The sequence below is a fragment of the Adiantum capillus-veneris genome, chromosome 10, assembly GCF_014529385.1.
Source record: "Adiantum capillus-veneris isolate H3 chromosome 10, ASM1452938v2, whole genome shotgun sequence".
Taxonomy (NCBI): domain Eukaryota; kingdom Viridiplantae; phylum Streptophyta; class Polypodiopsida; order Polypodiales; family Pteridaceae; genus Adiantum; species Adiantum capillus-veneris.
In genome coordinates this window covers 107,285,598-107,310,718 of record NC_140940.1, presented here as the reverse complement: position 1 = coordinate 107,310,718, position 25,121 = coordinate 107,285,598, and the positions used below count along the sequence as shown (strand labels likewise).

Here is a 25,121-nt window from a genome sequence, read left to right as displayed (position 1 = left end):
CGAAACGGAGCCCGAAACAGTGAATTACAGCCTGCTGTGTATTTTTGCAGGTTTAGGGTTTTGGCCCTAAACGGACCCTAATACCCCCAGGAGGTTCGGGGACGCAAGGGGACCGCTGTACAGGTGATCTGGCGTATTTTCAGGGCTGAAAACAGAGAATTCAGCGTGCTGCAGATTCTCGCCAGGTTTTGTAAAGTGCCCGTATGCGTCGGGAAAGTCGGTCAATGCGTGGGAATACTGACCGTGAAGGGTTCTAGTACAGTTATGCTGCCGAAATCAGGCTGGAACAGTGGAAATTCAGCCGAGTTTGTGCGGGGCAGCTTGTAGGGAACCACAGCGTTTATTCCCTCTTTTGAACAATAAAGAAATACCGAAAGGGGCGCCTAAGTTAGGGGCCAATCTGGTGTCCGTCTACTCATACAGGTGCAATCTAGCAGCCTGTATCCCTCTCCCCTTTGTTGTGTCTTGAAAGTACAGGTAAAATAGACGACTAATAATGGGTGAAAGCTAAATCAAGGTTTAAAGTAAAGTCTACCGCCCTTTTTGGATTGAACAGGCCGGTTTCATGGTTCCATCGACGGGATTAAATCACTTTTTCCCATAGAAGTGAGCCTTGGTCAGTTTTGGGCTTGAAGACACAAGGGATCATAGACCAGACACAGGGAATTGCAATTATGGCTGACAGACCAGATGATGTGACTGAAGAGGTTTCCTCTTCACAGGGTCAACAGACACATGAAGTGGGTGAGTCGTCAAGACCACCACAGACTGATGATGATATATTCAGGACCCAGTTGGCTACTGCTGTGGCTATGTTCACACAAGTAATGCAGAATCCGAGGTTTTTAGCCTTTCTGCAACCTCCTGTTCCGTCTCAGCAAGTTGGGTCAATGGATCATATTCAAAAGCCTGTTAAGGCTCGAGCACAGGTGATTCATACCGCACAGTCAATGGAAACACCTGTACACTTGACGGAGAACATGCAGTCTCCACAACCTGTGCCTAAGGTGCAAGAACAGGTGGCTGAGATGCCAGTTTTTCAAGCTGTACCAATTCAGCCCGCCACCTTTCAGCAGCCTATAGCTGGTTCTAATGGGCAGGGAAGCAACTTACAGGCTATGCATCAGGTCTTCCCACCACCTTCAGTACACCCTGGCTATTTTGGAGGTGGATCGGTATTTCAGAGCATGGCTGGTCATGCACCTGGAAATCAGTTTTATACGCCAGGAACAGTGTTTGCGGGTGCTCAAACGATGATGCCTAACCCCATGTACAGTGTCATGGGTATGCAACCAGGGTTTCAAAGCACTCAGGGACAATTTGGGATGCCACAAGCAAATTTTGGTATGGCTGGAATTACAAATCAGCAGCCAAATATGGCATTTCCAGGTCAAGTTAATAGCGGCCAAGGAACACAGATGAACCCTAATAGTGTTCCCATGTTTCAGTCACTTCCATATGACAATTTAACGCCGCTGGAGAGGCCAACTCCGTACAAAGAAGGTGGCAAAGGAGTGTCATTCACGACCTTTACAGGGTTTGATGACAGGAAGAAGGCTCTCTCATTCCTCCAGCAGTTTGACAAGGCCTATGCAGGGGGAAACTTTACAGAGGCTTCAAAGGTCCGCAAGGCAGCCACTTTCTTGACAGGGAATGCGGGACAATGGTGGACAACTTTATTGCTTCAAGGGCAAGCTCCGTCCACATGGATTTACTTCAAGCAGATTTTTGCAGCAGCATGGTTATCTGATGATTTTGAAGCAGATGTCATGACAGAATGGCACCAGCTTAATGCTGCCACTTGCAGAAATCTGGATGATTACAATCGGAAGTTTTGGAAAGCTCTACTTCCAGTAACTTCCTATAGGTTTGTGCCATTGACAGAACAGATTGAAAAATACTGTTGTGGCCTACCCAAAGGATTGAGAAAATACTGCACGAAGACAAAAGTCACTACTTTGACGCAGCTCATCGAGGTAGCAAACACTGGCAATGGTTTGCTCAAGGGAGAAGATTGTGAATTTAACACTGGCGTCAAGGCAGGATCAGGCAAGAAAAATTCAGCCAAGAAGCACGTTCCCAATGAGGCTCCTAAAGGGACTCAGGAGTCGGCCAACTCAGGGAAAGACAAAGCTACGGCTGAATCAGAAAAAGGACCAGCAAAGAAATGGAAAAGACGTTTTCCTCGCAAGTCAGAAGAGCAAAAGAAGGTCCTGAGGACAGAGAACAAATGCTTTATATGTGAGCAGCCTGGCCACATTGCTTACAACTGTCCTACAAAGAAAAGGCCAGCTGATTCTGAAGACAAGGAGGACAGGAAAGGAAAGAAGCCCATGGCTGGTCTAGTGCCAGATATGGTGGGCGACAAGCCAAATTCAGATGCAAGTGAGCTTTGCAGAGCATGGGGAAAGGTTAGGGATCAAACAGTGCTTATCTTCTTTGATCCAGGTGCCAAAGCCAACTTCATTTCCCCAGAATTGGCTTCAAAGTTGGGAATCAGACCTGAAGAGATGGGGTATACAGCAGAGGCAGGTTTGGCATGTCCTGGCCATACAGAGGTTGTGACACCCATCATTGGAAAGTTGCGTCTACATATCCAGTCCTATGTAGATGCTGAAGAATTTTACATCATGCCACTGGACGGATGTGATGTGTTGTTAGGTATTCCTTGGTTGTTTCGTGTACAGGGAATCATGGATGCCTACAACAAAAAGATCACTGTACAGAGCAGGGGAAAGACTCACATTCTGGATGTAAAGCTTAAAGGGGAGTCTATTCCTACTATATCAGCTTCTGCTATTACTTCTGTAATGAAAAAGCATCTTTCTGCGTACTTGGTTTTTGCACGTGAAGTGTCAGATTGTGATGAATCAAATTTATCTGTGCTAGATAAAGAAAGGTCAATGTTTTTACAACAGTATAGTGACTGTTTTTCCGATTCATTACCGTCTCAATTACCGCCAGAGAGACCCGAGGACCATGCGATAGATTTGGTGCCAGGCTGTAGCCCACCAAATAAGCCTCCGTACAGGGTTAGTGCGGCTCAGCAGAAAGAGATAATGGGCCAAGTACAGGAGTTGTTAGAAAAGGGGCTGATTCAGCCCAGTTCATCTCCATTCTGTTCTCCAGTGTTGTTGGTGTAGAAAAAGGATGGCTCATGGCGTATGTGCATCGACTACCGTGCACTGAACAAGAATACCATCAAGAATAGGTTCCCTATACCTAGAATTGATGATATTATGGACAAATTAGAAGGAGCAGCTATGTTTAGCAGGATAGATCTAAAGAGTGGGTATCATCAGATCCGCATTAGATCAGAGGATGTGCACAAGACTGCTTTTAGAACGACGTTTGGCCTTTACGAATTTTTAGTGATGCCCTTTGGTCTCACAAATGCTCCTGCTACGTTCAATAGGATGATGGACAGAATTTTCCGTCCACACCAGCAGTTTGTTGGTACGTTCTTTGATGACATGATAGTCTACTCAAAGAATGAAGAGGAGCATAGGCATCACTTGGCCATTGTGTTCAAAGAGCTACGCAGTCATAGGTTGCTCATCAATGCAAAGAAAAGTGAGTTTTTTCTGGAAGAGATTCACTTTCTGGGACACATTGTCTCAAAGGATGGTGTCAGAATGGATCCTGCAAAAGTCGAAGCGATCAAGTCATGGCCAAATTTGAAGACGGTGCATGATGTCCGAAGCTTTTTGGGACTATGCTCCTATTACAGAAGGTTTATCCGAAATTTCGCTGAGATTGCTTCACCTTTACATGCTCTTCAAAAGAAGGCAGTCACCTTTAGATGGACACAAAAAGAGATTTCAGCTTTTAATCTCTTAAAGGAAAAGATGACTTCAGATCCAGTCATTGTGTTGCCAGATCTTAGGAAGTCATTTGTGGTCCAGTGTGATGCCTGCGGTAGTAGCATTGGTGCTGTGCTAATGCAAGATGGCAGGGTAGTAGCCTATGAGAGCAGAATTTTGCAAGGGCCAGAGATGACCATGCAGGTCTATGAGAAAGAATTACTGGCTGTGATTCATGCGCTCTTAAGTTGGAAACACTACCTGCTAGGTGGAGATTTCGTTGTCCAAACGGATCATCAGACCTTGCGATACTTCTTGACACAGACAAAGTTATCTGAGAAGCATATGCGATGGGCAAATATCTTGTCCATGTTCCATTTTCAGATTGTGCATGTGGAAGGCAAGAAGAACGTTGTGGCTGATGCCTTGTCAAGGAAGCCACAAATTTCAGCTGTGTCGATTCCTTATCATCATGAACTTGATGATATGAGAGAACAGTATGCAAATGATGAAGATTTTGCAAGGGTCTTCGAGCAGCTAATGGATGGACAACGTCATGAACACTATCTTCTCAAAGACGGGTTCATGATGATGCATGGCAGATTGTGTGTCACAAAGCCATTGCGACGCAAAGTTATGGAAGAGAGTCATGTCCCACCGTATGCAGGGCATCGTGGTATCGATGCTACAGTTAAAGCGGTAGAGACATTCTTCTATTGGCCTACATTGAGAAGGGATGTGGATGCCTTTGTGCGAGAATGCCTAATATGCCAAAAGGTCAAGTTTGACAGGCAAAAGGCACCAGGGTTATTGCAACCACTACCTATTCCAGATAAACCATGGGAAAGTATTGCTATGGATTTTATCTTTGATCTTCCGAGAACGCAGACAGGAAATGATGGTATTTGGACCATTATTTGCAGATTCAGCAAACAGGCTCATTTTATTCCTGTCAGGAAGAAGATAAAGCCAGATCAGATGGCACGCTTGTTTATGAGCAATATTTTCAAGTATCATGGCATGCCACAGTCGATTATTAGCGACCGTGATCCACGCATGACTAGTTTGTTCTGGAAAGGCTTGTTTGAGAATATGGGTACCACGCTCAAATTCTCTTCGTCATTTCATCCTCAAACAGATGGGCAGTCAGAAGAGGCAAATTCTACTGTCCTAGATCTGCTGAAGTGCTATGTGTCAGAACATAAAGGAAAGTGGGAGCAGTATTTGCCATTGGTGGAGTATGCATACAATAATACAGTGCATTCATCAACTGGCAAGGCACCTTTTGAGATAGTTGAAGGTGGCAAGAAAGTTCCTCCCATACTGCATACAAAGGACAAGATATTTGAAGCAGATAAGTATGTTCAAGACATGGATGAAATGTACAAGAAGGTCAAAGTGGCCTTAGAAAGGACTCAGGCAAAGCAAAAGAAAGCAGCTGATCGTCACCGTCGTGAAGTGGTATATTCACTTGGTGATTGGGTGCTTTTACGCTTTGAAAAGGCAAGGTTAAAGAAGATGAAGGGCAAGGAAAGACTGTTTCCAAAGCTCAGCATGCGTTACTATGGGCCTTTTCAAGTGTGCGACATAATCAGTGATGTTGCATATAGGCTGAAATTGCCTGACAGCTGGAAGATTCACAATGCGTTTCATGTGAGTCTTCTCAGACCCTATGTGGGTGATGTGCCAGAAGATATGCCAGCTGAAGATCAGCCGGAAGTCGAGGAACTTGACGAGATCTTGGTCCCTGAACAGATTTTGGCACACAAAGAAAGGAAAGTGAAAGGCAAGGTTACTAGGCGTTACTTGGTAAAGTTCAGAAACTATCCACCAATGGATGCTAAGTGGATGGAAGAAGGTGAACTTGCAGAGTCACCAACTGTGTTATCACTTTACCTGGAAGCCTTCGATTTGCAACCTACCTTGACCCCTTGAGTTTCAAAGCTACATGGATTGTCAGTGTGACAATGGCTTCTGAAACAAATGATGTACATGGTATTTAAAGTGAGCTCAAATCAAATACCTGTTACATGAATGTTAGAGCTGTACAGATTGTCAGTTTGGCAATTGCTCTTATGGAATGTCCAAAAGTTTGATTAGTGCTATAGAAGTGAGAATTTCTTGTCAGTTTGTCAAGGATACAGTGATTGCTTCTATTGAAGAGTACATGTGTAACTGCATTCTTAAACTGTCGGTTTGGGTATGCTCGAAAGTGTTACGGGATCCAACGTGTACTATAAGACAGTGGCAAAATGTGCAGCTACCATTTTGTCATTGGAAAGTTAGTGACTCAAAGCAATGGCAGAGTGTGAAGCTACCACTATGTCATTGGGACAGGGTTCACACGCAGGCAATACATGAGTCGACGAGGTGTTGAATACACCAGGGTTGACAATGAGCATGTATGTGTCGTACATGTGTCGACAGGTGTTGAATACATCAATGTTGACTAGGAGCTTGTACGACATAGATGCAAACGAGGACGTTTGAGATTTCAAGAGGGGGGTATGTCACCAGTGTGTGACTACTATCTATCCTTTTTGTTGATTTCTTTCTTATTATCTATTTACTTTCACTTTTTGGAAACACCCCTCGGGAAATCTAACTGCCCTGCATTGCATAGCTAGTGTGGAACTGTCCAGAGGGAGTCCGGGCCTGAGGGCAAGAGAGCACTAAGGTTGGACAAGGACTATGGTTAGCCAAGTGGGGTCATTGACTAGCCAAAGTGGAATCCTTTGCTACAGAGGCTACATTTCAGTTCTGGATGTGGCCGCAGTGTACAAAGAGGGTCGGATGACCTAGAAAGATACAATGGCAGCATCTCCTAAAATTTAGGGAACTGCTATTTTGGGACCTGAAAATGTCTTCGCGTCATTACGTGCAGTTTGACATGGGGATCATTTTGTTACTCTGTGGCCAAGTCAACAGAGGCTGCAGGTGAGATATTTTTAGACCCGAGGGTCTAAAGCGGGAAAATGCACAAATGAGTGACACTTGGCACTTTGAGGCCAGTTTACTACTTATAGAGAAGGCAAAAACGTGATTTATAGTTGGGAGGCTCATTTTGCAAGTCTCTGTCACAGGTTAAGAGCTATGGAGTGCTTGCTTTCCCTCTTATGCACAGTGCGGTGCCAGGAGTGATGCCCTGCACGCTACGCACTGCCCTCTCTCTCCCCTTTGGCAGTATGTTATGCCCCTCTAGTGGGCTCTTCATTTGACCAATGTACAGTTGTGTGGGTTCATGCGCGATTGCCGAGGCAAGAGCCTCTTGCACAGGTACTGGATTAGCTAGCGGCTAATCCCCCCGCAGGTACAGGTGAATTCGGAGAGGTTTCACGCCAGAAATCTCGTCCGATTCAAAGGGCAAGTAGCCCTACAGGTGCGGGAGCTCGAGGACTTGCTAGGGATGCGACCGGCACGCGAAACGGAGCCCGAAACAGTGAATTACAGCCTGCTGTGTATTTTTGCAGGTTTAGGGTTTTGGCCCTAAACGGACCCTAATACCCCCAGGAGGTTCGGGGACGCAAGGGGACCGCTGTACAGGTGATCTGGCGTATTTTCAGGGCTGAAAACAGAGAATTCAGCGTGCTGCAGATTCTCGCCAGGTTTTGTAAAGTGCCCGTATGCGTCGGGAAAGTCGGTCAATGCGTGGGAATACTGACCGTGAAGGGTTCTAGTACAGTTATGCTGCCGAAATCAGGCTGGAACAGTGGAAATTCAGCCGAGTTTGTGCGGGGCAGCTTGTAGGGAACCACAGCGTTTATTCCCTCTTTTGAACAATAAAGAAATACCGAAAGGGGCGCCTAAGTTAGGGGCCAATCTGGTGTCCGTCTACTCATACAGGTGCAATCTAGCAGCCTGTATCCCTCTCCCCTTTGTTGTGTCTTGAAAGTACAGGTAAAATAGACGACTAATAATGGGTGAAAGCTAAATCAAGGTTTAAAGTAAAGTCTACCGCCCTTTTTGGATTGAACAGGCCGGTTTCACCAACCGTGAGGAGGTCCTGGATACTAGAGATGAGGCTCGGTTGTGCCATGACATAATCCATTGTGCTGGCTCCATGTCTGTGTGGAAAGCATGTAAAACCCCCCGCAGCGGGAAATCTCTGTAGGCCATTCAACATGGCCAATCCATGTGCAGTCCCCATGTCAAGTGTCGTCCATACTCAGTGTGTTCTCCATCCTATGATGGTCTGGATAGGCATGTCTCTGCAACATCCAACTCTCTCAGCATCTCCTCTGAAGTATCATAAAATATTGTCTGATGATGGGCAGTCCTAGCATTGAAATCCCCTAGAATGATGATGTCACCATCTCTAGAGTACTCTCATATGTCATCATCCAGAATAGAGAAGGGGGATTGTCCTCTGGGTGGTGCATAAACTGGCGTACTCGGGGGAAAGTAGCAAATAGCAATGTAAAGATATTTGCTTGTCTCTGCTCTCAATCTCACCCACATGTACCTAGCTTGCTCATCCCTGCGGGCTATATGTATCAACGGCTCCAACTCCTCCCTGAATAACACTGCCACTCCTCTTGAGCCCCGCCCTCTGTGCTCTGATCGTGTCTCCTGTCTACAAGCTGTCTCCCATCTATATCCACTAATGTGAGACATAGATTGCCCCGGGGCCTGATGTGTCTCAGAGTAGAAGACGATGTCTCTTCTCGCAAAACTATCCTCAAAAGCACCCACATCAAGGCGCATAGATCCATTACAATTCTAGGTGGCAACTTTGAGTGTGGTCACATAGGTCTCACACCGTCATGTGGAGCGCCGCTCTACAATCACCACCCGGCCATCTCTGTAGAAGGCCGTCTTTTCCTTCTCCCTTGCCACTTGAATCTCTGGCATTATCTCTCTCATATGCGCAAGCTGTGTGAGAGTGAGGTCATCTCCAAGGAAAATGCCCGTTTTCTTTAGTGTAGGGCGCTTCTTCAAGAAGTCCTTCTTTGCCTCCATGGATGGGAAACAGATAATTAAAGCTCTCCCTTTTGAAGTCTTGTGTCTTCTTTCCTACCCTCCATGCCTTTGTACGAGTAGCCTCACTACCCATCATGCGGAAAAGTTCTTCGACTTCCCCTTCCACATCATCTCGGTCTTTTAGACCGGTTACTCTTATATGCAAGGCTCTAGTTTTCCTTCGCTGCTCTTCTTCTAAAGTCATGTTGATGATTGTAGGAGTGGGGACGGATGTGGTTTCTTTCCCTTTCCCTTTCTTAGCGACTTCTATCCATTTCTCGGCCTCATCCGCCTTCTTCTGCATCTTCGTGATCACATCCATCCACGAAGACGTCTTTACCACCTTCTGTTTCTCCTCCTCTCTGATCATCCGTACCTGCTCCTTGATGACCTTGATCTCGTCTATCACAGAGGGCTGAAATTCCCCTTCTTTGAGTCCACTACTTACTCTATCCGCAAGCTCTCGCTTGAGGGCTGTGACCTCTTCTCTAAGTGCTTGTGAATCCGCCTTAAATGCTTGTAGCTATGCGTGCAAGTCCTCTTTCTCCTTCTTCCATTGCACGCCTTCATTGAGAAACATTTGAAGAAGGTTGGCCTTCTCTTTCCACCATCCCTCCGTCTCTGCTTTCCATTCTTTCATATCCCTTTCCAATTGTGTTATCCGCTTGTTTGTAAGCACAAAGTTGCCTTCGTATGGGGCTTACATATTGGCGAAATGATCATGGCCTCCACTGGCGAAGCGCTCATGGCCTCCATTGGCGATGCGAGTATAGCTCGATGCTCTGGCTCGGTTGAGTCCACGAGAGAGAATCTATGGCCGCATCTATAGTGGCCGGCACACTAGAAACCAATACAAACCAGGATACGCGAGCGAGGGTATCTCCTCCTCAGCTCATCTAGCCCAACACGGCTTACAATACAAAAAGGAAAGGGGTCAGAGCACGGAGATCCGCCCTTCTGCTGACATACAAAAATGAGGGCTCGAGACCCACTCGAGAGACCCGTGTGTCACAAAACGGGAGCGTACACGAGCACTTAGAAATCTGAAAAATAAAATACTTTGCAAAGGTGAGAGAAGGGAGAAGATCGACACAGTATTGGGGACCAGAAGATGGGTTGGTCCCCCCCCCGTTAAGAGTATTCTTTTATTCAGGGAGAATTCTTATACAAGCACGAGAACCCGAGGAAACCCCTCGTTTTTTTAGTCTTAGACCCGAAGGTCGTGCTTTCCCGTGAAGGGCTTGGGCACAAGGCCGTTCCTTCCCGTAGGGGACTTAGGCGCGAAGCCGTACTTTCCCATAAGGGACTTAGGCGTGAAGCCGTACTTCCCGTGAAGGGCCTTCCCGTAAGACGGGAGATTCCTGCAAAACAAACCACACAAAGCAACAATTCTCAATGCGTATCAACACCTTATACCTGTCGCTCCTTGCTCGGAGAATCGACCTCCGTACAAAGTCGTCACGCGAACACTTGCAAGTTCCGTCGCCAAGCTCTACTCCAGAATCCCAACGCTACCACTTTCTGCTGCTCCCGGCGTATGAAAACTAAAATGCTTGCTGCCCTTTTATAGGCTCTGGCACCTGGCGGGAATAGCGGCCCAAAAAGCACAGCGAACGCTCCTAGAGAGAGGAGAGAGAAAGATCGCAAATTCAGCCCCCCCCCCTCTACGTAGCTTTTCTAGCGCTGCATTTTTTTGAAGTACTTGCTTTATTTTATTAATAAAGGCCCGGTCACTTAAAAGTGACCGGCCACTTTAATAAAATAAAGTGTGAACCTATTCAAAATTTAAAAACTCACTTAGTCAATGAAAACAATGCTACACGGACACATTCCAAGCGTCCCCGGGTGCAGGACACGACACAGATGCAATGCAGACACAGACTGCTCGCGGGAAAACATCTGTCCTCCCACGACCGTTCCTGCTTTTCGTAAAAAGCGTCATTGAACCCATCGTTATTCTTGTGCTTGCGTTCTTACGCGTACTTTCTTACTCAGTTCGGATTTCCTCCTTAGCCTACGGGATGCCCCCTTACTGATGCACCCGTCACCCATCATGTGACGCATCAGGGGCATTCGTAACCCGGCCCTTTCCACCGAACTTACGGAAACTCCTTCGCGATGTTTACCGTCACCCATCAAATGACACATCAGAGTTTGTCCGTTCTTGATGGCAGTTCCTGTAGCTACAATCTTTTAACAATTCTTAGTGCACATAATAAAATATCCTTAAAAAAAGAGATTAATCATTAAAAATAAGAAAATAGTTCAATTAGCAACATCCCTCTGGCTTCTAAACAGTTGACCTAAATTGTAGTGCTTGGACATATACCTTCAGTATCTTAGGATAAGCTGCTAATTCCTCCTACGTCATCCACTGAGCATCTAGATTCGAATAGTTCTTAAACTTCACCAAATACTTCCGTCTTATCTTTCCAGATTTGAGAGACCGCTCCTGATGACTTACTATCTGCTCCGGTTGGAGTATTTCTTCTGTTTCCTCAACCTCAGGAGGTTCCTCAGCACTAGGCTGGCTTGGAGGCGGTCCCACATACGGCCAGAGTAAACTGACATGGAAAGCATTATGGATCTTCCAATTAGGCGGTAGCTCTAATCGGAAAGTGACATCATTCACTCGCTCAGTGATCTTAAACGGCCCATAATAACGGGTAGAAAGTTTTACCACTTTCCCCTTATGAGACGCTTGTTTCTTAAGTCTTGCCTTTTCAAACTTGAGTAAGACTAACTGTCCGATTGTTAAGTCTAGATTCCTTCTGTGCTTGTCTGCAGCTTTCTTATGCTTTTCTTGAGAGCGTAGAATAGCTCTCCTAACTTGCCCGTAGGCTGTGTCCAAGTCCCGGACAAATTCATCCGCAGCAAAAATCTTATCCTTAGTTAAAAGGATGGGTGGAAGCAAAGGCTTACCATAGAGAATCTCAAAAGGTGCTTTCCCCGTCGATGAGTGTATGGTATTGTTATACGCATACTCGACAAGAGGCAAATATTTCTCCCAGTCAGATTGCCGGTCTGACACATAAGCTTTTAACATATCCAATACTGTGGAATTGGCTATCTCACTTTGCCCGTCCGTTTGAGGATGGTAGGCAGATGAAAAATTCAGCTTTGTACCAAGATTATCCATCAAGGCACACCAAAAATTTCCTGTCATGCGAGGATCTCGATCACTCACAATAGACTTAGGCATTCCATGATGCTTAAAGATCTGTGCTAGAAATACCCTAGCCATATGATCTGCTTTGATCGTTTTCTTGACTGGTATAAAGTGTGCTTGCTTGCTAAACCTGTCCACAATGGTCCAGATTGCATCATTTCCAGTCTGACTTCTAGGGAGGTCCATGATGAAGTCCATGGCAATACTTTCCCAAGGTTCATTAGGCACAGGCAAAGGGTATAGCAACCCAGGCGTCTTATGCCGATCATACTTCACTTTTTGGCAAACCAAACATTCCCTCACATACTTATCAATGTCAGCTTTAAGGTTAGGCCAAAAGAAATATCTTTCCATTGCTAAGGTCGTAGGGAGAATACCCCCATGTCCCGCATAAGGCGAAGCATGTGCTTCATCCATGGTCTTCTTTCTTAATGGTTCCACCACACATATGGCTTGATGGTGGTAGAGATAACCGTCCCTAATGGAATAGGAAAACTCATTCTCTCCACGATGTAGCTTTCCCCAAATGGTGGAGAAATCTGGATCATTCGGATATAAATCCGGTAGGGCTTCTAATTCTTGGTGATACACCGAAGTGATAGCGTTCACCCTTGGCCGCCTAGACAATGCGTCTGCGACTACATTCTTACTCCCAGCCGTGTGAAGGATCTGGAAGTCTGCGACTACATTCTTACTCCCAGCCGTGTGAAGGATCTGGAAGTGAAACATAGACAAAAAGTTTGCCCATCTCATCTGCTTCTCAGATAGTTTCCTTTGCGTAAGAAAATACCGCAAACTCTGGTGATCAGTCTTGATCACAAAATCCGCTCCTAGAAGATAGTGCTTCCATTTGGATAAGGCGTGAATCACAGCCGTGAGTTCCTTTTCATAGATTGATGCATGCAACTCTGCATCCTTAAGCCGTCTTCTTTCGTAAGCCACTGCATGGCCTTCTTGGTTTAACACTGCTCCGATGCAATCGCCTGAAGCATCGCAGTGAACCTCAAATGGTTTCCTTAAGTCAGGCACTATCAAAATAGGTCCATGGCTTAGCAAGTACTTGAGCCGATCAAAAGCTCCTTATTGTCTTGATCCCCATCTGAAAGGAATCTTCTTCTTTGTCAAGTCATGAAGTGGTCCTGCTACATGAGCAAATCCTCGAACAAACCTTCGATAATACGAACATAATCCCAGAAAGCTACGTACATCATGTACCGTAGTGGGAATAGGCCAATCTTCGACCACTCGGATCTTGGCAGGATCCATACTCACTCGATTGTGAGAGACTATATGGCCGAGATAGTGTATCTCTGAGAGAAAGAACTCGCTCTCCTTTGCATTCACATGCAACTCATGCTTTCGCAATTCTTGAAACACTAAGTCCAAGTGCTTCCGATGTTCCTCTTCTGACTTAGAGAAGATGAGTATGTCGTCAAAGAATACTCCCGTAAAAGCTCAATACGGACTGAAAATGCGGTCCATCATGCGATTGAAGGTCGCAGGAGCATTGGTCAAGCCGAAAGGCATTACCAAAAATTCATATAGTCCAAAGGTTGTACGGAAAGCAGTCTTATGGACATCCTCAGGGGCGATCCGTATTTGATGATACCCACTCTTTAAGTCTATGCGACTAAAGACACTTGCACCCTGCAACTTATCAAGTATATCATCAATCCGAGGAATCGGAAAGCGATTCTTGATCGTGATCTTGTTTAAAGACCTGTAGTCTATGCACATTCGAAACGTGCCATCTTTCTTCTGCACCAGTAGAACTGGAGAGCAGTAGGGTGAAGCACTTGGCCGTACTAACCCTTTCTCTAGAAGCTCGTTGACTTGCTTCAAAATTTCCTCTTGCTGAGCAAGACTTACCCGATAAGGGGGTTGATTGGGAGGCAAGCTACCCGGTATGAGATCTATGCGGTGATCTTCCGGACGTACCGGAGGGAGTTCATCAGGGAGTGTTTCCGTGAAACAATCTTTGTACTTTTCAATAAATTGAAGACGCTTAATTTCCAGACTAGAGAGAGAGTCCCTACTAGTTTTATCCTTTTCACGTGCAAAAATCAAGTAAGCAGAAACACACTTCTTCATTTCTTTCTTAATGGAGATATGGCTTACAATTGGGAACTGCCAATCTCCTGCATCAGCTTGAATCTTTATTTTCTTACCCCCATGATCAAAAGTGAGGGTCTTTTCCACATAATCGGGAATAGGTGTCATGTGGAAGTGCCATGGCATACCCAAGATGATATCACATCCCTCGATGGGTGCCATCAAAAATGATTCACGGTCCTTGTACTCGCCAATCCGAAGATTGAGTTGTCCTTGCACGGGAGTTGCATTGGTTGTCAACCCCTCGAATGCCGATCCGGATGTAACCGGTGTGCCAAGCTGAGCCGGTGTGAGGCACAATCATTCCGCAGTATCCAGGGAGATGAAGTTATCCGTGGATCCTGGATCATAAAGAATCAGTACTCGCTGGTTGTTCAAAAACCCCCAGCCCTTCAGAAGTTGACGCTTCCTTTCTCAGATTCTGTGTTTCCTTGAACATCTGGGATTGAGTTCGAACTTGGTGGTGCGGGTTCCTTCCTTGCTTTCTCTTGCCTCGTAGAGGCTTGTTCTTGCCGTTGCTGCTTTAGCGGGCAATCCGGTTTCATATGTCCTTTCTCGCCACAGTAGAAGCATCTTCCTTCCTCTCTGAAAGTTTGAAGTTGAGTAGGAGAAAGATACTTAGTTCGCTTGCCAGTGCCCTCTGGCTTCTTAGAATGATCATCGTCCCTAGATGGAGGACGTTTTCTTCCTTGGTCCCCATGGTCATCGTAGACCCCTCTTTGTCTTGCACGGTAAGTGCTATGCTCCATCTTTCTGGGCGTCCCAATTGAGTGCAAATCCTCAGCAATGATTGCTGACTCCATCATCCTTTGAAGAGTATCATGCGGATACACCTTCATACTCTTTCGAAGCTGCGGTTGGAGACCCGCTTCGGACTTTCTTTTCTTTTCCTCATCGGCAATCTTCATGAAGGGAGTGACCTTCAGAAGAACCGACCAATACTTGTCCACATAAGTCGTTACTCTTTCATGTTCCTTCTAGGCAAGCCAGTCCCATTCCTTCCGTATGTCCTGCTCGAAGTCAGGTGAAAGAAATTGTTCATAAAATTCAGATTTGAAGCTCTCCCAAGTTTTGGCCTGAGAACCTTCCAGAATCTTGGCTAACCACCAATTACTTGCCGTTTCTTTGAGGTGCATCCCCACATGGCGTAATTTGGATCTTTCTGTGAAGTGCCCATTGGTAAAGGCAACTTCGAACTGTCTGATGAAGGACAGTGCTTTGGAGATGTCTCTCCGTCCGTTGCAGGTTTCGAACTTGATGTCCTTGTCGCCCGATTTGAAGACTCTCATGCGATGTTGAGACTTGCGACCATGCTTCTTGAATCGAGGCTTATCTTTAGGTTGGTGTAGGGTAGTGGCAGTAGTAGCTGCTCCCTTCTTCTGACGAGATGATCGAGAAGTAGAAGTATAATTAGGAGAATAAGATGCAGATGAGATAGAGATGTCCTTGCTCTCGTCTAGCAAAGAGAGCGCTTTTTCCTGGCCTTTCCTTGAAGTAGGCCGTTCATTCCGATCCGAAGATCCTTTGTGTACCTCGGAACGTTCTTCTTCTCTTGCCTCCTGTGGTCTCACGCCAACAGTGTTGTCTGGATGCTTGGCTGCATCAGTTCCATTCGTTTTCTTCATTCCGCCCAAAAGCTTTTGGACGTCAAGCAACAGTAAGATTTGTTGCAACTCCACAAGCTGAGCTTGCACTTGTTGAAGCTCCTCTTCAACGCTTCTCCCTTGGCTCGACATGGTTCTTCCCGTTCTTCCCGGAACCGTCCTTCTTTGCAGAGAAAGAGAGGAGTCCGAGCTCTGATACCACTGTCACATAACGGGAGGGTACACGAGCACTTAGAAATCTGAAAAATAAAATACTTTGCAAAGGTGAGAGAAGGGAGAAGATCGACACAGTATTGGGGACCAGAAGATGGGCTGGTCCCCCCCCCCCCCGTTAAGAGTATTCTTTTATTCAGGGAGAATTCTTATACAAGCACGAGAACCCGAGGAAACCCCTCCGTTTGTAGTCTTAGACCCGAAGGTCGTGCTTTCCCGTGAAGGGCTTGGGCACAAGGCCATTTCTTCCCGCAGGGGACTTAGGCACGAAGCCGTACTTTCCCGTAAGGGACTTAGACGTGAAGCCGTACTTCCCGTGAAGGGCCTTCCCGTAAGACGGGAGATTCCTGCAAAACAAACCACACAAGGCAACAATTCTCAATGCGTATCAACACCTTATACCTGTCGCTTCTTGCTCGGAGAATCGACCTCCGTACTCAGTCGTCACGCGAACACTTGCAAGTTCCGTCGCCAGGCTCTACTCCAAAATCCCAACGCTACCACTTTCTGCTGCTCCCGGCGTATGAAAACTGGAACGCTTGCTACCCTTTTATAGACTCTGGCACCTGGCGGGAATAGCGGCCCAAAAAGCAGACCCAGCGCTCCTAGAGAGAGGAGAGAGAAAGATCGCAAATTCAACCCCCCCCCCCTCTGCGTAGCATTTCTAGCGCTGCCTTTTTTTGAAGTACTTGCTTTATTTTATTAATAAAGGCCCGGTCACCTAAAAGTGACTGGCCACTTTAATAAAATAAAATGTGAACCTGTTCAAACTTTAAAAACTCACTTAGTCAATGAAAACAATGCTACACGGACACATTCCAGGCGTCCCCGGGTGCAGGACACGACACAGATGCAATGCAGACACAGACTCCTCGCGGGAAAACATCTGTCCTCCCGCGACCGTTCCTGCTTTTCGTAAAAAGCGTCATTAAACCCATCTTTATTCTTGTGCTTGCGTTCTTACGCGTACTTTCTTACTCAGTTCGGATTTCCTCCTTAGCCTACGGGATGCCCCCTTACTGATGCACCTGTCACCCATCATGTGACGCATCAGGGGCATTCGTAACCCGGCCCTTTCCACCGAACTTACGGAAACTCCTTCGCGATGTTTACCGTCACCCATCAAATGACACATCAGAGTTTGTCCGTTCTTGATGGCATTTCCTGTAGCTACAATCTTTTAACAGTTCTTAGTGCACATAATAAAATATCCTAAAAAAAGGAGATTAATCATTAAAAATAAGAAAATAGTCCAATTAGCAACACGTGAACCTTCAAAAATGCGGGAAGCTCTGGCTCTTGGCTGAGACCAGGCCGCAATAGAATATCCACAACCCCATGAGGGTGTATACATCAAATCAGCCCCTCTGCAGGCATTAGCCACTGAAACAAATAGCACTGTCTTGTACTGAGCCTGTCGAACCTTCCAGACAGAGAAAATCGGCAGCCCCCTTTATAAGGATGCTCTCTCCTAGGCAACCAACCCCGCAAGGTGAACAACATATATCGCTGCCGAAGGTAAAGGAGGCAGCCCGAGCTGGAGCTGCTCCAAGCTCTGCGCCCGAGATGGAAAAAAAAATGCACACTGCCCCCAACAAGGTCAGCGCACGCACACACACACACACACACACACACACACACACACACACACACAGAGAGAGAGAGAGAGCACGGCAGAGTTCCGCACCCAGATGCTTTAACCCCAGAGACTGGCGCTCCTTTCGGTTTTTCTTTATTATTGCTCAGGGCAAAGTACAACTCCCGAGGGTCCTCTGCTCTCAGACTCTGCATCCAGATGCTCTGTAGAGTGAGGCCCCAAAGGCCACTTATAAGCAGTACAAGGGATACCTAAAAGCAAATCCCCAAAAGCAGCAAATCCCCAAAAGCTAGAAACAACCATCACTTTTTGCGGGAATTCCGTACAGACTTGCCACGTTAGCAATCCGTACACCTGCCACGTGAGCAATCAATGCATTTTACGCAAATCAGCCTCAAACCTCAAGCTTTGGGTTTTAAGGGTTTTAGACCCCACGGCTGGTGCTCATTCTTACATGCTTGGACACTCCAAGCGAGAAATCAATAGCACCACACAAACAAAAAGTACAAAACCATTGACATTTAAGAGAGAGAGAGAGAGTCGACACGGCATGGCGGAGTTACGTGCCCAAAAGCATTGGCCCCAAAGACTCGCGCCCCTTTCAGTATCTCTTTATTATTGCTCATGGCAAAGTACAACTCCCGAGGGTCCTCTACTCTCAGACTCTATGTCCTGATGCTCTGCAAAGTAAGGCCCCAAGGGCTCCTTATAAACAGTACAAGGGATGCCTAAAAGCAAAGCCCCAAAAACAGTAAACCCCAAAAGCTAGCGTTGAAATCTGCCCAAAACAGCCAACGCTTTTTTGCGGAAATCCGTAGAGCATGCCATGTCAGCAAAGCAGCGCAAATGCAAGATTCTGTACAGATTTGCCACGTTAGCAATCCGTACACCTACAATGTCAATAATACATACACCTGCCACGTCAATAGTCAGTGCGTTTTACGCAAATCAACCTCAAACCTCAAGCTTTGGGTTTTTAGGGTTTTAGGCCCCAACGACCGATGCTAAGAAGTTCTTTAAGTTTGTTTCAATCTCTTTTGTCCATCGGCCATTTCTCTTCCAGATGGGCATGCCACATCATCACTTTGTGACATGCCCCCCTCTTTAAAGAATTGTAATCACCCTCGATTACACCTACAAAAACAGTCAAAGGATAGAAACTTTCTTCAGTGGACACCGACTCTATGTATTCATGCACCAAATTCCTCCAATGCAGACTCCTCCAAGATGAATCTGATTTATGTATGAAATTAATATTTTCTGGAAGAACTTGCTATTTGTGACAGATAATAGCTGAAAATCGAGAATGAGATGATGATGAATTTGGAGCGATGACAGCTCCAGAATGAACCTAATAACAATAAGAATCATGATGAATGAATGACTGGAACTGTCATGAGTGTATCAAGAGTTCCCGAGGGATGAGATGGCCACACAACTAGAACTGAATTGAAACACTCTGTTCAGTATGAACTCAATGTATGATTGATGGATTAGAATTCCAGGAAATGATTACTCACACATGATTGTGTTTGAGTGCAGATGAAACGACTACAACATTTCAATCTCAAGAAATTTATGGACATGATCGCAATATAGGATTAGTTAATCCGACATCAGTGAGGTCCGATGCGGATCTAGATGCGATTGCTAAATACCTTGCCAAGAATCATGGTCCTAGATCTGAATGGATTCTATGTGATATGACTTGAATGTGAGTGATGTGACTGTCGTCTTTGTACAAGTGTTGGATTTGTGTCGTCTAGTGCGTCAGTATCTACGAGTCAGTGTCTACTGAACCGGTTTATGGCTTATGTCTGATTTTGCAAGCGTAATCGAGAGCATTTATAATTCTTTAAAGAGGGGCGTATGTCACAAACTGATGACGTGGCATGACCACCCGCTGGCCGGAACCAAATGAAGTGGTAGGATGTACAGAGATCTTGCAAATTACGCTGCCTGCTGCTGACGTGGCTACCGTACGATTTCCGCAAAAAGCGCTGACATGCTATCACAAATGGGCAATCCCGAAAATTGCACTGCTTTTCATGCTGGCTTGCTGACGTGGCAAAGCGTACGGATTTCCGCTTTTTACGCTGATAGTGTACGAAAAACTGCTTTTACGCTGGCAGATTTAGCAAGGCTTTTGGGGATTAATTGCTTTATTTTGAAAAGCTTAAGAGCTTTTGATTTTGAGGCTCTGCTTTTGGGCATCCCTTGTAACCTATAAATTAGTGGGCAGGGCCTCACTTCTCAGAGCATCTGGACGCAGAGTCTGAGAGTGAGAACCCTCCCACTCTCTTGTACTTTGAACACAGATTAATACAAAAAGAAATTACGAAAGGAGTGCCGGTCTTTGGGGCCAATTATCTCTAGGCACGGAACTACACCGGGCCGTGTCGACTCAAGTGTGAACAATTTTGAAGTGAATCTCTACTATGTCGCGGTAGAATCTTGACTTGGAGTGTCCAAGTTTGTTACAGTGGTATTAGAGCAGAAAAAGATTCAGGATCCAATCCTTTTTGCAGCACACGCATACCTTTGCGAAATCTTCGTGCCCCGACCCCGGACTTATTAGCGACTCCCATCCTTCATACATCGCACATCGGGCGTGCTCCCGTCTTCATCGCTCTGTCTTACAGGGAATAAAGCCATTAAGAATCCCAGATTACACATGGGTTCTTGTGGAGAATCTGACAGAGATGACACCTCTCAGTGGGAAGGCAAAGAAAAGTTGAAAATCCGGCACGGGAATCGAAAGGAGTACAAACGTCAACTGGAGATTGGCATGTGTACTCTAGGGACCCGAGATTGGCGAAACACCTGAAGAATTACCTGATTTATAAGATTTACTCGAGATGGCGTGTGGCCATTGCTTCTCCTCTCAGGTAGGGAGGAAAGACGAAAAGACAGAGGAGTGCAGAAAAGTAGAGCCTGTACTCGCAGAAAGACATGGACAAGCACTCTTGAAAAAGAAGCACTTCTACAAAGCCAACTAGTATGACTTCCTCCAAGATAAAAACAAGAAAGTTGGAGAATTTAAAGAAGTTAAAGAAGGTGGACAGTCAATTCAGTTTGACACTTTTTTTGGATTTCGAGATACTTCGAGGGCTACCTCTTTCTTCAAGGGAAATGCTCGAACATGGTTGTCCACACTTCTACTGAGAAAGGAAGTGCCAGTTAAATGGCTGAAATTCAAAAGGCTCTTTAGTTCTTCTTGGCTGACTCGAGAGTACGAAGGGATATACGAACCGCTTGGAATCATTTTCGGATGACCAAGGGAGATTCTTTGGACGCTTATTGCGAGAGATTTTGGAACTCTTTTCTACCAACCTCTTCATTTACGAAGGTCTTGTTTAAAGAGCACATTGAGCGGTTTTGCTGCGAACTTCTTACACAGATCCGAGACTACTGCTTGGAACAAAAGTCAAATTCTATTCAAGAATTGATGAGTCATGCGAAACGGGGTTTTGCCATACACTCAGGCAATCTGACTTACCACACTGATGAGATCTTGACTCAGAGAACCCAACAGACCGCTCACAATGAAAGTAGAAAGATATATATAGATACATATACACATTTACGTATATATACATATATAGATACATACATACATACATATTCGAGTTGTTTGCAGTTTTTCTCGTGTGTTGCAGTGGATCTTCGACTTGGGGTGTCCAAGCCTATTCCAACTGTAGTTGGGAGCAGGTCGGTGCATAGTGGCCACTCGGCGGTATGTGCCGCCTGTGACCACCCACTTGAGACACGACACCACTATCTATGGGACTGCCCCATGGCACAACAGGTTTGGCATCCAAAGTTTAATTATGAGCCATCAATGTCACCAAACGTTCATGATCCTTGGGATAACACTGACATGTGTTCGGATCACCACTATAGGTCTTGAAGGACTAAAGAACCAAGGGAATCTTTAGTTGAATATGGGAAACTTGAAATCATAGTACATGATATTGAAGAAGGGTTAGAAAGAATTCCCCTAGCGGAGGAGGATTGGCTTGAACACCTTTGGAAGAAGGTGAGAGAGGTTAATGATGGGAGCCTAACCTTAAAATCAGCAGATGCGTAAATCCATGAATCACTCATCAAAAGAGCCTCAAAGGGCTTTTGCATTATTTCCTATTTGGAGGTGGGTGTTGAAAACCAAGGAAAGAGACAAACGGTCTGCTGAGTAGTATGGAACAGTTGACAGATGACAAGAAGGAACTTTCCTTCAATGTAAACAAACCCATCTATAAAGCCAGCAAGCAGGCAGATGAAGATATTAGTGCTAGTTGTATTTCTGTGAGGTGAAAGTGGCATGAGCTGGAGGGCTAGAACATGAACGTTTTTCTTAGCCAAAGTCTTGGTGAGCAGATGGTACACATCCAACAGCAAACAGGTCTTGGCTAAATTCTTGGTAAGTAGATGGTGCACATCCAGCAGCAAGCAGGTCACACTTTCAAGTATATTCTATAAATAAAACTTCACACACAGAAAAGAGAACCCACTTGTTTTGGATGTATTTCTTTTAGAAAAAGCAAACAACCATGTTTCAGAAGATGGGTACCTTAGATCTTTAGATGCCTTCAAGACTCATAATTTGTATTAAAGTTGAGACAAAACTCTTAAAACAACACATACCATAGGTGAAACAGGCAGTAGAAGATGCACAGCCAGACATAAAGGTTTGGAATGGATAGCTTCAGAACCCTCTCTACTGCATAGAGATAGTTTCCTTTAAGAGGGTGTTGTGAATTCTGTATAATAGGTTTGGTGTACTGGCAAAAATAAGCTGTCAAACTGTTAAGAAAGTTGTATGCACCCCAACAAAAATACACCTGATGAATCCAGGATAACCCCAACAAAAATAATTTGTCACACTTAAGGAATGTATGCAAGTCACATGCACCGTCATGGGCCAAACATACTTGCTCTATTATGAATCCCATGAGTCCCGAGAAGATTAGTAGTTTCACCACTTTCCTGAATACCCATCCCTTTCGTATTTTATTCGTGTGGGGATAGGTGACCTGTCAGTGACATTAACAATATGAGTATAAGCAAGACATCAACAAAAAAAAGAACTCTTTACCTGATAACATAAGGTTGGTGCCACCATAAAATATGCAAGGTTCTTTAAAGTAATATTTTTGGGGTAATCAAGTTGTATGTCTGTTGGCATGTCATCCTATCATAGCAATAAGCCTGAGAATAAATCAAACCTTGCCCTCACATGTTTGTACACACACACACACATACGCGTGCATGCACACAAATGTACACACATGTGAATTAAGAAGTAATTTGAAAGATTAGCTCTACAAACACATACATGTATGAAAGAAGACGACCACAAAACAACTAATCCATATTTCATTTTCTTAATTGCCAAAATCACTGGCTTAACAAACTAGAAATGGCACTTGCCTTATGGATTTCCGATGCCAAAGTCCTCAGATCATGATTGGTATGTGCATATGAGACCAACTTCATCCAATATGTGATTGAGAACAACATAAGAATGATGCCAGATAGCAGTGCAGGCCCAACCCTGAAGGCAGAGAACAAATCAACAATGACATTGCAAAAATTGAAACATGGATGCACCAAAATCCATGACAAACTCTGAATCCATCAGGGTGACAAGCTGTACTTTAGTCTTTAAGTTTCATAGTGTATTATGGAAGGAAAATACATTGAACATTAAGCTTGAACCATGGAAAACTATGATAAGGAGCTCAAAGCTAACTTTAGAGAGGGAAACAAACCAGTACGAGTTCTTATAGATCTTTTTTTTTTTTGCCAGGAAAAGATCCTTCTATTACTTAATAAAACTGCCCATCGGGCTACAAACTGCCCTAACAAGAGGGGGCTACATCAGCATGAGGGGAGACTCCCCCAAGAAAAAAGTGAGATATGTACAATGACAGCTAAATCAGGATATGGGAGGTGGAAACAACCACACAGGTGGCCGGTAGTCCCATCTAGGAGTCCCATGCACCATGGTGTAGAAAGGCCCTGGACGCCAAAGCCATAGGAATGCTTCGCAGCGATCTCACATATGGTCGGAGCTGCCCTGCAGCCTCTAGAACTTACCCTCGAAGTGTATGGATCAGCTTCAGCCACATATCTCGTACGGTCTCCATTGCTGGGATGGGGCGGGCCTCAAAGATGCGGAAGCAACGGGCTCTCCATATGAACCAAAGAGACAGGCTGCAGATAAGCTCCCAACAAGATCTCCATCACTGCTCCACTCCTTAGGTGTAAGCTCTGTGGCAGGCTGCCTGGCCCTCCTGCATTACAATCATCCTGCTAGCTAAGGACTTCTTAAAACGAAGTGCTGGGCCAAGGAGGGTGGACCAAGCAGCATCGCCCCGAGTGTACTGACTCGCTGACGACAACCAAACCTGCTGCGCCATGGGGCAGTCCATAGACAATGCCTCTGTGACTCAAGTGGATGGTCACAAGCGGCACAGCCAGTTGGCCACTAAAGAACAACCTGCTCCCCACTGCAGTAGCTCGATGGGCGACAAGCCACTGGAACTAACTCTCATCGGTTGTCTGTTGTCCCACAAGTGCTCCCAAAACTCTTGTCAAGAACTCAGCTGTAAGACCCAAGCCAGTGACCTGCTGCTGCGGGGAGGGAGCCTCTCTCCAAACAGCCAGTATGTGGCCCCTCAATCCTACTATATACTGGAAGAGAGGGATCCCGAGTAAAAGGGTCCCACCAAAACCACTCCCCAGGGTCCCACTGCACTCGCATCAAAGGGCGACTCTCCCGAGCCCAAAGCCGCCAATTTCCAATCTCAAGGTCTGTCCGGTCAGGATCAAACACACAGATCCTCCCTCTAACGCCCACAACTTAAATCCGCTGAAAACAACACTCTACTACCTATGGTGCCTCAGTCATAGTGACAGGGGATGCCCTTTTTCGGGCTTCCCGTCCCCACTTGCCGTCCCGCCCTCTTTTTTACACTAAAAATCCATTTGAGCCCCGTCCCGGAATGCGTTCCTTGTGACTATGGCCTCAGTAGCAACTCTGTGGAGGCGACCCTCTTGCTGAACCTCAAAGAACATGAAAAAGGCCTGAGTCTGAGCAGGCCCGAACCATGATGAGGACCTCAAGAGGAGTAAAGGCCCCCATCCAATTGGGAGCGGTGTGTGCCACTCTGCTGGTATAGCCTCGATGATGTCCTGACACATGCTCTGTACCCCTCATGCCCCGCATTTGGATGCTCTGACTCTCTTCAGGAAGTGTTGCAAACTGCAACCAGTCTCCCAAGGTGCGGGTTGGACCCTTTGCCATGGGACCCCATGAGACATGGGGTCTACTGCCAACCATGTGACCTCACTGTGTATTGGCTGAGAGGCTGATGCTGCTCAAGTCCCCCGCTCAGCTGCTCCCAAGGCCGAAGTAAGCTCATCACGAAACGGTCTTCCCATCTCCTACTCAGGCCCACTCTGTGCATCTCTGTGAAAATCCAAGTAGTGGAGGGGCTCCAAGGACAACCCGTTTAACGAATTCGGAATCTAGTGTAACAAAAGCTCTTTCCAGGGCCCTGGAAGAAGACCTCAGACAATGAGCTTCCCAAGGAGAGCTCTGTAGCGCGGATAATGTGTCGTGCTCTCTACAGTGGGTGGTTCTCAGTGCAATGTGCATG

At 45.8% G+C, this 25,121-nt stretch overlaps 1 protein-coding gene across 5 annotated transcripts in view; it reads right to left on the bottom strand.

Moving 5' to 3' along the window:
- Positions 1 to 25,121, bottom strand: part of LOC147449428 (diacylglycerol O-acyltransferase 1-like) — a 135,173-nt gene that overhangs the window by 30,617 nt on the left and 79,435 nt on the right. For all 5 annotated transcript variants that reach the window (XM_086521872.1, XM_086521873.1, XM_086521874.1 and 2 more), the window contains 4 exons: positions 22,888 to 23,011; positions 22,553 to 22,648; positions 22,389 to 22,490; positions 22,102 to 22,238 (listed from right to left, as the gene is read on the bottom strand). In XM_086521872.1, the coding sequence (XP_086377998.1) occupies positions 22,102 to 22,238; positions 22,389 to 22,490; positions 22,553 to 22,648; positions 22,888 to 23,011 (459 nt within the window). The remainder of the gene's footprint in view (positions 1 to 22,101; positions 22,239 to 22,388; positions 22,491 to 22,552; positions 22,649 to 22,887; positions 23,012 to 25,121) is intronic.